Source organism: Oreochromis niloticus, linkage group LG3 (assembly GCF_001858045.2).
Source record: "Oreochromis niloticus isolate F11D_XX linkage group LG3, O_niloticus_UMD_NMBU, whole genome shotgun sequence".
NCBI classification, from domain to species: domain Eukaryota; kingdom Metazoa; phylum Chordata; class Actinopteri; order Cichliformes; family Cichlidae; genus Oreochromis; species Oreochromis niloticus.
Genome location: NC_031967.2, coordinates 19,898,263 through 19,913,648, shown reverse-complemented (window position 1 = coordinate 19,913,648; position 15,386 = coordinate 19,898,263). Strand labels below are relative to the sequence as shown.

The window sequence follows — 15,386 nt, the reverse complement described above, 5'->3', positions numbered from 1 at the left end:
ATCCTAGGTAAATAACCAAAAATGTGAAAACAAATACATTTTCAAAAATTGGGGGGGGGGGCAAACATCTTAAACAGATTTGTTTTGCTTGAAAAGTCACACACACAGTTAGCCTACTTAAATCTGTATAATACTGATAAAATCCCTCAGCTGCTAACTCGCAACAACGATCACCATTATTTTAAACAATAACCTCTAATGGAGGGAACATGTTATAATTATTTATGACATATTTGTAGTTATGTTTAGTCTGAAGGCTGCAAAGTCAAATCCTCTCTGTCCTGTCTTAAGGTGTTTTAGGATGCACTGAGGAAAATGTCAAGCTGCACGTTGATGGCAAGCCACTGGACAGGCCCACTGCATCACTGGCCGATTGTGGAATCAAAGCCGGCTCGACTGTGCAGGTGGTGAGGAAGGTTCACGGAGGGTGAAGGATTCCATCATTAATTCATGTGACCACGTCAAATGAACAGGATGGACTGAATTATAAATACGCGAAGAAGAGAAAACGCATCATTTTGATTTAAGTCTGGCATCTCCGACTTTCCTTCTCTCATCATTTCTTCATTTTATGGCTTTTACATGGAGTTCGCTCACTCGCACGCATAAATGAATAGCCGCTTCTCAGCTCGGAATATATAATGATTAATGTTTAATAAATTATTTCTAAACTGATCTGCCATGCATCGTGATGAGTGTTATTTCTGTGTTTCAGATTAACTGGAACATTTTGGTTCACAAATAATCTTGGATTATATTTTTAAATCTAATTGTTTATTTTCTGTGACATGTTATGTTCCACTACAACGACACAGGAAATCTTTTTCAGATGTGAAATGCCTCAGGTGTAAATGTTGAAGAAATAGGATTATAAAGAATTATAAAGTATTATAAAGAATCAAATTTTACATGATCATTATACGATGAATAACGAGGCAGGAAGGAAGAAAAATCCACAGGTTTATATCAATAATAATAATAATATGTTTTACAGTTACACGCAAGTCTTTCATATTCAGTAAAATATTAAAAGGTGCAACATTGGCTACACGAACTGAATAATGACATAAACTGACCATGTAATGCTCAGCTTTTACAAATTATTTAACAGTAACTCATGTGATGTATTCTAAATGTCTGAAGAGAAAGTGATAGTGAAAGTACTTTAAACACAGGATTTCCCCTGGGACTCTAAAAACCTCCAACCTCTGAGCCCTCACCCTTCAGACGAAACTCTGTGGCTTGTATCCACAGTCTAACTCTCACAGTCACTACCCACAGCTCATGACCGTGGGTGAGGGGAAGAATATAGATAAACCTGTAAATCACCAGCTTCACTTTTATACTCAGCTCTCTTCACCACACCAAACCAGTAAAGCACCAAACTGCCTGTCAATCTCTCGCTCCGGTCCCCCATCACTCATGAACAAGTCCTCGAGATACTTGAAGTCCTCCACTCGGGGCAGCAGCTCATCCCTGACCACATGTGCTGATTCCACCCATTTCCAGCTGAGAACCATGGCCTCAGACTTGGAGGTGCTGATTCTCATCCCAGCTTCTTCCCACTCAGCTTCATTACCTGGAAAATGACTCAACAATGAAAAAGCTTGTTTTGAAAATTCCTTCTCCAAAAGAAGAAGCTGAAGCTTTTGTGGCCTTACAGTCCCTGATGTAAAGTAAAAATGTGTGAAAGGATCTTTAAAATATTGTTACTTCTTTAACTGGTTAAACTCTGTAATCGGTGCATCGCTCACAACACAGTAAAGCCGTTCATTACCTGCACAAAAAAAGAGGAAAAATGAATTTAGATGTTGCCCTGCAAGCAACAACATGCTCAACTGTAGAAGTCAAACAAATCCCAGCTGTTATCGTTCTCAGGTTTGAGCAGTAAACACAGACACTGACCTCTGCACACACCAGGGAACGTCCCCAAGACTGTTTTATTTATTCTGTTTTTTTCACTTTCAGTTTCTCTCCAGCAGTTACAAGAAGTCATATGACTGCAGATCAGCATTTATATGATTTTACTTTCCCGCTGAGGCTCCAGGTTTATTTGTTTATGTGATGATTTATGGGTTTTATCACTTTTTCTTTGGTAACTTGCACCATACAGTCAAAGTTGATATGACCAGTGGCGCTGTGTTTCTACCACTATGACCTGGAGTTATTACTTTATTTGGAGAGTTTGGAGGATTATTGTGTTAATTCTGCCACTGCAGTGTTCTGAATGTGCATCAAACTGGGTGTTGAAATTACTTAATATGAATGTTTGTACAACAGGACTTATGAATCCACTGCTAGCCTTCATTTGGCACAAAAACCAGAATGTAAAGAAGCAAAAAACCAAACCAAACATTGTTCTGGTTACATACCAAACACTGACATGGACAGTTCTAGTTAATAGGTAGTTTCCAGTGGACATCTGAGACTAAAGGCCCAGGTGAGCAACCTGGTGATGGGGCAAAGAGGTAGACTTGTATTCAAGACCGCCTAAACCAAGACCAAGACAATACCAAGACCAGAGGGTATTGAGACCAAGACAGACCGAGTCAAGACCAAGACAAAGTTGAGATGAGACCGAGACAAAAAAGTCTTTAAACTGCAGCCAGATGCTGCTTCGTTTTCAGGTGTCAGGCATATTTATGTGTTTTTGCGATGCACTCCTCTTCACCACTGTCTACTGTCTCACTCACTTACTGAGAGGACAGACGCACGCTCCACTTGACTGTCGCGTCTCTCACCCTCTCTGTTTTTCACATAATGATATTATCCTATATCCTCGCATGTGATTGGCCACAATATGGTGGGATTGGAGCATAACTGAGCCACTGTGTGAGAGCTGAGCAGCGAAAGGAAATTAAATGAGGAGCCGGCTCTCGCTCAATGGGAGTCGACTCTTCTGATTCACTACAAAGCACTCTCTGAGCACGGCTCTTAGAGCTGATGCTTTTGCGCATGACACATTATCGAACGTTACGTTGTGTGTCATGGATACTGTTGACTCTAAACCTCCCGACCTTTCTGCCCCTTTGCTCTGGAAGCGGCTCCTTGGAATATCACATATCATAACTTGGATTTGGGGAAATAGAAGTTCTTCTACAAAATGTTTACCTCAGCGCAATCCATGTGAATAAGTTAACAATGCTTTTAAATAACTTAGAGTAAAAAATATACTGATCCTCTGGAATCACACTGAAACTAAAAAAATAATTAACCTTCAAACTGCTAAACTTAAATCAGATTAAGAGTTAAATATATTTATATTGTCTATTATAAATTTTTTTGTACAAATGAAGAATAAAGAAAACTGATTTTCCTGCATTTCCCAACTCAGCAGCACAAAGTGATGAAGCGTTCTCCTACTGATACTGTATAAGCAACCTAACAATAATGACAATATCTGCATTTTAACTCCGTTACGGTATTAATTTAACTGTTAAGTCAATATTTCATTTGGACCATTTTTATATAACTATATATCTATAATGAAGGATCACATTTTACATGACAGTGTTCACTTGCAGGACCTAAGGAATAAATAAAAATCCACAGGATTTTATTGAAGTTGGTTTTGCTGGCTTTTCTTCCCAAGAGATACGTTTTTATTTATATTTACACGTTGATATTAAACATAACTACATTTTACTAAAAGAAACATTTTTCTCCAAACAATTTATCAATGTGTAGCTAGGAATACAAACAAAATGTGTGATTAGGAGACAACAACCTGTGTTACATATGTAACTAACCAGAGGACAGCATGTGCACACAGAATGTTTAATCTTATTCTAAGTTTATAAATGAACAACATTTTTCAGATTTATCATTAGACCTCAGACATGACACAACTGTATAGATCGCATCTGGTAGTAAATTTCTCAGTAATAAAACACAACAATTTTTATTTATTATGTGATGTTATTCAAAGCAGAGAATTTAAAATAGAGCATAGTGAATTAATTTAGAAAAGGCACTCTCAATAAAAGAAAGTGAAACTTAACAGCATTTCCCATTATTTCTTCTTCCACACAGGTATAGAGGTCTGTCTGGGGGCAGCAATGCAACTGGTGAAACATTCGCCAGAGTGTTTCAGACACACAAAACAAAATGTCACACTACATCGAGGGCAATCAACTGATGGGCAATCCTTCTTGCTGTGCTCCAACAGCAAACCACAGGTGGGACAGGCACGGACAGAGGGACACACATGGACTCCATACTGACACTCATACTCATCTTCATATAATGTTATATCCGGGCATTTCTTTAATGTTTCTAATGATGGGTTGCAGCAGCCACGATTTCCACAGCGGTCTTTCCGAGGCCGTGCACCCTTCCACTCCCTCAAACACTGCCAGCAGAATTCAAACGGCCGTCCTTTTACTGCTGTGCACACTTTACAGAGGACATTCAAGTCTGATCCATTCTCTCTCACCACAGTGGATCCACATCCAGGACACTGCATGGAGACAGAGGTAGGGCAATATTTAATACATAGCAAAATGTCAATCAAGCCTAAATTCACAGTATATAATAACATGTTGATGAAACACATACCAACTTAGTAGTAAGTGTCTGCCTGGCAGCGTTGAATTCCATGGTTTTTTGAAAGTACTCCATTTCTTGAGGGTCCAGAAGAGCCATTTTACAAACCTCTGCAAAAGTCCACTCAGCACTACAACCAGACCCACCACACACAAACCTGCTTTTACCCTTTATTAAAATATGGAGAGGTGAGAGAATTATTAGATCGCATGTTTGAAATAAAACACCAAACAATTTGATGAGATTTTTCAAGAAGTTACATTAATAAAACTACAAACACTGAAATATTTCATCATACATCAGAACTGTCTTGCTATATGTACAAATATTTGATGAAACACAGAGTTTTGTTGCTATATGTTGTCTGAAAGTCATTTATGCTCTTTACTGTATAGAAACACTGAAATTATCACAGCTGTAACAGAACAGGTGGAATTCAAAGCTACACTGAAGCCTCACAGATGTATTACAAGTTTCAGTGCAGAAGCAATTTAACTTAAATCATTTAAATGCTACAAGTTACAATAAAGAAGGCGGAAGCTGAACATTTCTGACTGTTTTATTTATTTCCATGAGAGCACAGCAGGTTTCTGCTGAGAGAAGTTCATTAATTTACAGCAGTTCAACGCTCTGTGTGTTGATTTAAGTCAGCGTAGCTTCTTTCTGTCTCCGCTACATGGCAGTAAGTGTTACAGTCACACCAATAAAAAACAATGATATATTGGCCACTGTTTTCATTATTCTTTATTTATTCATGTTGACGTAACATTGTCCTGTTAAGAATCAACGCAACCCTGCCTGATGCTGTTTTTATTTGTTTGCTTGTTTATTTTAACAAAGCCAACCTTCAGTGGCCTACCTGCTCCAACAACCTGCGACACCAGTTGGTGAGAGAGGTCGGGGTCACAGCATGACCACAGGACATCTTAGCTCTGAGAGATTTGAAGCCTTCACACAAAACTGAGAACAAACACACAGAAGTAAAAAAATCAGTGTCACACAGGAATAAATGCTGATGAGTTTTGGGTTTTTTTTAACCTTGGTTAGTGTGAAAACACGTAAAACTACTTTTCTTTTATTATTTTCATTATTTATATTTTAGATCTGAATTGGTTCGATGTCACTTTAAAAAGTGCCCACGTAATACTTACAGTCCAAATCATCCTCTCCATTCACAAATGTAAGTGTGGGGTCATGAGGGTTGTAACACTTCTCCTGTTTTGTTGGCACACTTGAGGGCGTCACACTGCGAAACAACAACAAACAGATTCACTTCCAGTTTCACTTCAAAGAAGAATACTTTTCCTAGAGGCATATACTTGCACAGGGTTCGTGTTTCTTTTCAACATAAAGTTTGTGATCAGCGGCTTCGTGTTTCAGTATTACTGTGATCCATCGGCGGAGCGGGGGGGTGGCTTACTGGGCTTAAGCCCGGGTTGTTGTTTCAGAAGCCCGGGGTCTTTTGGAGTGTAATTTGTTCCATATTTATATGCCTGACTGATAACTGCCTAAAACAAAAACTACACACAATTTTCAAAGCACATAGCGCACAGTCGTAAATTCCCCTAATTTTGGTATGATCCGAGCTCGGACACTAGGTGACTGAGCACAGCACTTACACATGTGAGCGAGGGGGGAGAAGCTGCTGCCTGCAAGTTTGCTGTTGGAGAAGTGCAGCCAGGCAGACAGAGGAGAGCTTAAGTTTGACCAGGTACCAAAGCAAATCATTTGTACTGTACAAATAATGTAAATATGACGGTGCATCACAAAAGACTGATATCAAACTGATCACTTGACCCATATTACGTTACTTGCTCTTTGAGTGAATCAACAAATGGCGAAATGAAAAGCCGAACAACAACAATGCTGTTTCTTTAGAGAGTCTTAGCTTACATGTGTGTTTATTTCATATTTTCAGCAGTATATTGACAGTTGAAACCAGATACTTACATACGCTTTAGGGAAAAAAAACATAAAAATATTTATTTTTACTGTTGAACATCAATTTAGAGTAAACTTGTTTTGTTTTAGATAAATAAATATTAAAATATATTTTGAATTAGTTAAATGTTAGAATAAAGAGAGAGAGAGGCACCCCCAAAACACAGAGCCTGTTTCTTTGACATGGGAAAATACAGAGATATCAACCAAGACACCAGGAATGTTTATTATATATATTATATATTATTATTATATTTGTTAATCTAAAAAAAAAATAAACATTTAGTCTCATTTGATGTTTTATAATTAAAAATTGTTTGTGTTTTTATCTGGAGAGTATGTAAATATCTGGTTTATGATAAGTTCTGCAGGGTTTTTTGCACAAAAAGGCTAAATAGTTAAATAAACTTTTCTGAACCTTAATAGTGTACTTAGGTAGAATTAAAAAATAAGTGTAGTGCAGGTCTATAATGATTTTCAGTGCGACTATCATCTAGTTTTGATTCTGTTTCTGTCTTGGTTAAGTCCTAAAGTAGTCCTGATTTTGAACTGTTGTAGTCCTGTTTTAATTCCGGATCAGTTCTGGGTCTGGCTGAATAGATAGATCGATAGATCGATAGATAGATAGAATTTTATTTCGAACATGCAAATATAATTGAAATAACAACAGAAAAAAACAAAAAAACAAAACTTAAAAATCATCAGGTTTTCATGTATATATCTGTCTACAGAATGCGTGTGCTCGAAAAGTCCCCATGTCTTGATACAGCCCTGATTTTGTTCTGCTTTGCTGCTTAATTAAAAAACTAGTTTAAGGTGTCCTGCATATGTGATACATATTTTTTTTTCTTATATGACGTTATTCTTTTTCGAACAAAACTCAAAACACAGCCTAATAAATCTTCCGGGTGTATAAAATATCTGGCTCCGCCTCTGCTGTGATGCCAGACTGTGACACTGAAAGATCACATCGCGCAGTTTACAACAATAAAAGTCAGTGAAATCAGAGCAACAGGTGTAACACACGCAACAGTGAGTGAAACACGCAGTGTTACCTGTGCTGTTGACGTGGGAATGGGGCCATCGTCGCTCTGTACGCGGGAAACTCTGGATACAGGCGATAGACATGTGGCACGTTGATGAACGGGGCAACACCTGAATCTGGGTAAGGTGAAGGCACACCTGTGGTCCGGTTGAACATCTGGCTTGGATTTTACTGTCACAGCGGACTGTCTCTGTTCACGGAAGAATATCCAGCGATGGACTGAGAGTCGCTTTGTCTGCGCTGAATGTAAGCAGCGATGCTCCTCCCTCTCTATTCGCGCGTGCGCGCGCCTATGTGTGTTTCAGGCTCGCACCTCTGAGAAGAGCGAAGAAGCTCGAGTTTAGGCTGGTCACCTGGTTTTACGACAACGATACTTGTTTAAGAAAAAAAGGCTGGACTGGTTTTAGTAGAGACGGGTCTTCCAGAAGAATCTGCATGTACACTGAAGTTAGTTATTGATGTAGACGGAGGAATAAACACACATGGGGCATCAGCTTTCACGGGAACACCACCGTGACTTTATTAAACTCTCGCATATACGCTGCAACATAACAGGAAATGTCCTTTCAAAATAAAATCTCAACAGACGACAATGAGGGCATACCTATTAACTAGCCTCAACAACTGGGACAAAAAAAAAAATCAGCCCTTGGTCCAAGAGGCCCAGCATGATCTCTCAGCAAAAAATTAATTAATTAATTAATCAATTAAATAAAAAATGGTTAAAAATTCAGGTTGGTTGTTGTTGGGTTAGTTCTTAGTTGCACAACACTGCAGCACATCATGATTAAAAGCTACACTTCAGGTTTTAGTGAGATTCTTAATTCTGTCACTTCCTAATTACGTCTCTTCAACTCCTTATGTCTCTTCCTCTCTCTTGTTGCTGATGCTGCTGTGGGCAGTGAAGAAGCAGCAGCCCTGCATATTAACATGTCGGTTCATTTGACACATTTGGTACATCTATATGTAGTTAATTGTCTCTTTATTTTTCAGCTTTTCAACACTTTTTTTCCACACTAAACTCTGTTCTACAAGTGAAACAACTTATTTAGCTGTGCTATTGTTTCTTGTGATATAACATAAACTCACCTAATGTATAATAAAATTTACAAATGTGCCTGCTGGGAAAAAAAAGTATATCCTACTTCCTATTGGACAGACTTTCAAACACCTGAAGAAAACTGAAAAATCTGGTTTATATAATAATCTAGAGAAAACAGGAACATATTGCAAAAACGTGTGCTAAAGTACATCGGAAATTAGAATTATATAGCAACTGGTTGACTTCCCGGGCGCTCTTTATTTATAATAAAATATTTAAAATTCATAAAACATTCTTGATAAAAATTTTACTCTGGATAATAAGCAATCTGCAGTTTACAGGGGTTTTCTTCCTCTCAGAGCCTAAACACTACAAGTGATTACTCAAAATTATCTCACACCACAGCCAACAGAAAAATCACACTACACAGCCATAAAAGCTCAACCATAGAAATCACAGCAAACAAAGAGGCCACATCACCTTATCTTCGACAAGACCCCACCCCTGGATACTGGGACCAGTGTAGCAACGTGCTTAGATGTCAGGGATGGCAACAGGACCACATTAATCACCAGTCCCTCCCTACATAAAAGAGATATCCAACCTCCCCCCAACACAGGAAACACTCACCTGACTGTCTTCTCTGTCAACAACAATAAAATGTAAGATTAATTTAAAATCCTCTGAATTAAGGACTTTTGTTATTACTCTTCTCAGTTTCCTTTGGTTATCATTAAAACGGTTGAACTGTGATGCCACTTTCTGCAGCTAACTTTCATGATGTTTGCCTTACTGACTTATTCAGTCTTCAGTCTTGAAACTGAATAAATTGAGATGCGAAGCATTTCTCCCACTGAAAAAATTACGTTCAGATGAACAGAATCAACTTTTTGGGATTTGACCTTGATGTGTTTATGAACTGTTCTTCTGTGCTGATGTTTGTAAGTCCTTACCAAACTGGTAAATGCAAGGCAAAACAAAAAGTAAACAATTACCTGAAGTCTGGGATATAAAACTTTTTATGAGACTTTCATTAAGATTATTAAATCCTCCAGGCAGCATTAAAAGGTGTGATGTGGTAGAACCTTTGTGAACAATTACATGAAAGTGAATTTAAAGACAGTAAATAGATGACACACTTTATTTAACTCTTGAAAAATCAAACTGGTGAATTCCCAGTCCCTCCCTTTTCCCCCTCCTTCCCCTGTCCTCTCAGTCTTCCCGGGACTGATTCCAATCGTTTCATTTGGATTTCACCAGTTATCCTTTCAGCTGTTTGAAGAAACAGTAAACACTAAACCTACCCTCTGCACACACCAGGGAATGCCCCTAAGATTTTTTGTTTTGATTTTTTTTCTTTCGATTTCAACCCAGCAGTTATGAGAAGTCACGTGACTACAGATTAGAAGTCTTGATTATTTTATACACTTTTATTTTACATAATCTGTGTTAGTGCTACTGGGATTTGAGGTTTATTTGTTTATTTTATAATGTATGGGTTTGATTGCACTACTTTTGGGACCTTGCATCATATAGTCAAAGTTGAGGAAAGTACCCCATCTACAGATCAGAGACTCTGGGTTGGATTATCTTACTTGGAGAGTTTGTGGGCTTCATTTATTGCTTTTGTCATTGTGGTGTTCTGAATATGCATCAAACTGGATGTTAAAATGTTTTATTTTTTCATATGGTTATACAAAATGACTGATGAATTCACTCATAGCCATCATTTGGCACAGCAAACTGGATGTGAAACATAAAAAAAACATTGTTATAGTTACATACAGGGCTGATGAAGCTGTTTTAGGTAGTTTCCTGTTTTCATCTGAATGAGAACATTTAAAATCATGATTAATAAGGAGATTTATTTCTACACTGAGTTACCAGGCATTGTGATCAACACTTGAACTTGCCAACTTGGGCAACTTGATGACGGTGAGAAATGTAGAAGTCACAGTATGAACACGGGACATCTAAGCGTTTAGAGATGTGAAACCTTAACACAAAACAATCACCCACACGCAAGAACAATATGATACAAGATGAAATCAGAATATATCTATCCGTTTTCTTAACTACTGATTAAATTAATTTAGATGACTTTCAAATAATTTCATTAGTTTTGTTGTTGTTTTTTTTATCTCTACATCATAATTTAATACATTCTCACTCCTTATTTGTCATATGACGCTTGATCAGGGTCCCTCTGCGTAACTAATCAACGCGCTGGGCACTCTCATTAAATCCCCGTGGAGCTTCTTAAACGTTGGTAATTGAGGACATGAGACTGCCGCAGAAGAGCCCGTTGTCCGTATATTTATATGTTTCTGAAATCACAACATAGTGTCATATACTGAAGTTGGACAGAATATTTTAAAGCTGTAGCCGAATGAAAGGTTAAACATTTTAAAATAAGCCAACTAAAAAGAAAGCGCATTTCATGCAGCCAGTTCAATAAAGTGAGTCAGCCTCCAGCTGACATTACCCAGCATGCATCACCTCCTCAATCAAGGCAATAACCAATACAAAAGTAAGAGCCTATGATTTATCTGCTGTAATTTCCGCTCAGGTAGTTGTTTACATTACATAATTTATTGTGTTAAGTATATGTCACTATAGTGTGATTTCAGAATCATATAATTAAGCGGACAACATGTTGTTACGCGGAAGTCTCATGTCAGAGGATCGATGTCGTCAATTACTAACGTTTATGGAGCTCCACAGAGTTCAATGATACAACATCATCTCATACAACATGCACAGCAGTGAGTGACCCACGCTGTTGCGCCTTGACAGCAGACCGCTGAATGTCTTGTGTGCACACCGTTATGCTTAACAAATTAATTAGACCGCCACCTAGTGTCGTGTTTATACCACAGCTGCTGTAAATTTTATTTGAATTCTTTTAATATTTAATTTTAAACTTTATTAGTAATTACAATAATCTGTTTTCCCCCAGTTTTTAGGTAAAATGCTTAATCCACTAGTATGCGCAAGCTATTTGATCAACATGACGATTTTACCCCTAAAACATTATTTAGGAGTAAAATAAATTCTAAATTTTCTAAATTACTTTTTTTTTTAAATAGCAACAAAAAAATTAAAACACGATATTATTTTTTAATAAGACGTCAAATTCAGAAAATGTTTTTAGTGATTGAATGTTGTTTAAACAACTGTCACTGTCTTTCTTATTTCTTATGTTGTTTTCATTTACTAAGAATCTATTTGCGTGCGAAACAACACAAAAAGACCTAACAATGCTTTCACAATTTTAAAAGCGTGTTATTAATAAAAACCGTATTCTCGCAGATAACGAGATCAATACCATGTTTATATGTCTGCAGTGTTATTTCCCGGTTAAAACGAAACAACGAATGGACAACCCCGCCCCTCGGGGAAGTTATAAAAATTGGTAACACACCTCGCACAACTTGTTGCCTTCAGACGGATAACCTGAAAGGATCGCAGCCTCACTTCCTAAACAAAGCGATGTGTGCAGCCGCTGTACTGCCTGTGAGTCCGAGGAGGGGGGTGAAACGGCACATGAACCAGCCAGACGTGACCGTGAGCGACCTCAAGAGGGTGCTGAAAATGTGCGCTAACGAAGGTAAAAAAAAAATATTAATTAATAAAAAAAAATGAAATTATCAGTACTCAGTGAGTTTATATTCAATGTTTTAAAACATGTTTTGTATTTTTTTTAAGGTAAAAAAAAATGTAATGAAGCGCAAACACTGTCAAATATTTTTGTTTACATTTTTCTCTAGCGCATGAAATTTACACATACAGTTACTTGGACCTGTGTAATATCAATATAACTGCTAACTGCTGCCGGCCACCTTTACTTTCAACAATAACTTCTGCTGCTGTTCGTTCTAAAGCAGGGAAGATAATATAGTTTTTATAATGTCATTGTAGCTATATTTAGTCTAAAGCTGCAAAGTAAAATCCGCTCTGTGTGTTTATGATCAAGGAAAGTCACATGACCACGACTCTGCACCACTGTCCAAATATAGAATCAAGCCCAGTTCAGCTGTGCAGACGGTGAGGAAGGTTCATGGAGGGTGAAGGAGTCTTTCATTAATTTGAGCTTTCTTCACATTTCACGTCTCCTTTCACTCTCAGCACCAATTTAATACTACATGGAATAAATAAGGATTAATCATTGTGTAATTTTTTTATCTTACATTTTTATTTAAACTTTATATTTGGGCATAAAAACATGAACTGAGTCTGAAGTTGCTCATTGCATTTCAAAATGGTTGCACTTAGAGGACTCACTGAAAACCAGTGACATGTTTCTAAAAACAAATTGTGTTTTTGTTCTTTTTTATGATGTGTAACCTAAGAAATGTGTTAAGCGCTGTTTAACAAAGGTATTAACTGTCACCTCTTATAACCTTCAGACGGACAATCTGGAAGGATCACAGCTTCGCCTCCTAACCCATGGAATGTGTGAAATCATCATTATCTGTCCTGATGGTCAGAGGAATTCGATTTGGCTGCACAAGATACAGCTGGAAGCAATGATTGTGGGCTGTTTTAAAGAGGAAGTGCTGAAAAAGCTCTTCCTCCTAGGTAGGTTACCCTAAAAAATGAAAACAAATATTTTCTTTTAAAAAAGTGTATTTATCACTACTCAGTGATTCTATATTCAAAAACGTTGTTTTGTATAATTTTTTTTTACTATAAAATCTATTGGGGGGGAAAAAAACGTATGAAGCGCAAACACCTTAATTTGCTACCAGTCACCTTTATTTTCAATCAAACTCTAATGCTAGGAAGATAATATAATTATTTATGACATATGTTTAGTTATGTTTTGTCTAAAGCTACAAAGTAAAATCCTCTATTTCTGTGTTAAGTTTTTGTAGATTACACTACGGCAAATATCAAACTGCACTTTAATGGCAAGCCACTGGATGACGACTCTGCATCACTGGCCGATTGTGGAATCAAAGCCGGCTCAGCTGTGCAGATGACGAGGAAAGTTAATGGAGGCTGAAGGAGTCGATAATAAATTCATCTGACTACATCAAAGTTAGAGGATATATTGAACTATAAATACACATAAGTAACAAAACGCATGATTCTGATTGGTGTGTCATCTATGGCTTTCTTCACATTTTACGGCTCCTGTCATATCTATGCACAACACTAATTCAATATTACACGGAATAAAAATGTGAAAACAAATACATTTTCAAAAATTGGGGGGGGGGGGCAAACATCTTAAACAGATTTGTTTTGCTTGACAAGTCACACACACAGTTAGCCTACTTAAATCTGTGTAATACTGATAAAATCCCTCAGCTGCTAACTCGCAACAATGATCACCATTATTTTAAACAATAACCTCTAATGCCACTCACTCTAATGGAGGGAACATGTTATAATTATTTATGACATATTTGTAGTTATGTTTAGTCTGAAGGCTGCAAAGTCAAATCCTCTCTGTCCTGTCTTAAGGTGTTTTAGGATGCACTGAGGAAAATGTCAAGCTGCACGTTGATGGCAAGCCACTGGACAGGCCCACTGCATCACTGGCCGATTGTGGAATCAAAGCCGGCTCGACTGTGCAGGTGGTGAGGAAGGTTCACGGAGGGTGAAGGATTCCATCATTAATTCATGTGACCACGTCAAATGAACAGGATGGACTGAATTATAAATACGCGAAGAAGAGAAAACGCATCATTTTGATTTAAGTCTGGCATCTCCGACTTTCCTTCTCTCATCATTTCTTCATTTTACGGCTTTTACATGGAGCTCGCTCACTCGCACGCATAAATGAATAGTCCGGTTCTCAGCTCGGAATATATAATGATTAATGGCCCTGTAAGTTTTTATTTTATGTTATTTACGTTGGTGGGGCTTCTGTTCCTGGGATGACAAATTAGGATTATCTCCTCTCACTGACATCACACAGATCCGCAGTCTGAAACAGAGCCTTTTTAGATTTCTGATCTTTTAGCTCACATTAATCACTTAAACAATAAGTATAGAGAATATTACCTTTCTATCCAATATAAATTTTAAATGTGTGTGTGTGTGTGTGTGTGTGTGTGTTATATTATTATAATTATGTAGCAGTACACAGAGCAACATCCACAAGACAAAAGCTGAAAAAAGAAATTTGTTTTCAATTTCCTATTTCACACAACATTATCCTTTTATGATGTACATAAATAGAAAAAGGATTCCTGTAGCCTGTGTTCAGTAGTTTCCAGTTTTTATGTCAATGGCAACATTTGAAATAATTTTCAAATCATGTTTAATAAATTATTTCTAAACTGATCTGCCATGCATCGTGATGAGTATTATTTCTGTGTTTCAGATTAACTGGAACATTTTGGTTCACAAATAATCTTGGATTATATTTTTAAATCTAATTGTTTATTTTCTGTGACATGTTATGTTCCACTACAACGACACAGGAAATCTTTTTCAGATGTGAAATGCCTTAGGTGTAAATGTTGAAGAAATAGGATTATAAAGAATTATAAAGTATTATAAAGAATCAAATTTTACATGATCATTATATGATGAATAACGAGGCAGGAGGGAAGAAAAATCCACAGGTTTATATCAATAATAATAATAATATGTTTTACAGTTACACGCAAGTCTTTCATATTCAGTAAAATATTAAAAGGTGCAACATTGGCTACACGAACTGAATAATGACATAAACTGACCATGTAATGCTCAGCTTTTACAAATTATTTAACAGTAACTCATGTGATGTATTCTAAATGTCTGAAGAGAAAGTGATAGTGAAAGTACTTTAAACACAGGATTTCCCCTGGGACT

The 15,386-nt window shown here is 37.1% G+C and overlaps 1 protein-coding gene and 1 long non-coding RNA gene across 2 annotated transcripts; both read right to left on the bottom strand.

Annotated features, from left to right (window-relative positions):
- Positions 1 to 399: 399 nt before the first annotated feature.
- On the bottom strand, positions 400 to 2,536 carry LOC112846561 (uncharacterized). Its single transcript, XR_003219572.1, has 2 exons — positions 1,778 to 2,536; positions 400 to 1,579 (listed from the first exon to the last, which is right to left on the bottom strand). It is a non-coding gene; the product is annotated as an uncharacterized LOC112846561 (long non-coding RNA).
- A 1,227-nt stretch (positions 2,537 to 3,763) lies between these two features.
- Positions 3,764 to 7,799, bottom strand: LOC109198595 (uncharacterized). The gene is made up of 5 exons (XM_019354005.2): positions 7,542 to 7,799; positions 5,697 to 5,791; positions 5,405 to 5,505; positions 4,558 to 4,713; positions 3,764 to 4,459 (listed from the first exon to the last, which is right to left on the bottom strand). Exons 1-5 carry the CDS (start codon positions 7,685 to 7,687, stop codon positions 4,013 to 4,015), a joined length of 945 nt encoding a protein of 314 aa, XP_019209550.1. The 5' UTR covers positions 7,688 to 7,799; the 3' UTR covers positions 3,764 to 4,012.
- Positions 7,800 to 15,386: the final 7,587 nt, after the last annotated feature.

Excerpts from the sequence above, each read along its gene's own strand:
- LOC109198595 (XM_019354005.2), bottom strand. The coding sequence starts at position 7,687 with ATGTTCAACCGGACCACAGGTGTGCCTTCACCTTACCCAGATTCAGGT. Across the intron at positions 5,792-7,541 it reads TTCCCACGTCAACAGCACAG|TGTGACGCCCTCAAGTGTGC; the intron begins GTAACACTGCGT and ends GTTGTTTCGCAG. Across the intron at positions 5,506-5,696 it reads TGGAGAGGATGATTTGGACT|TTTTGTGTGAAGGCTTCAAA; the intron begins GTAAGTATTACG and ends GTTTGTTCTCAG.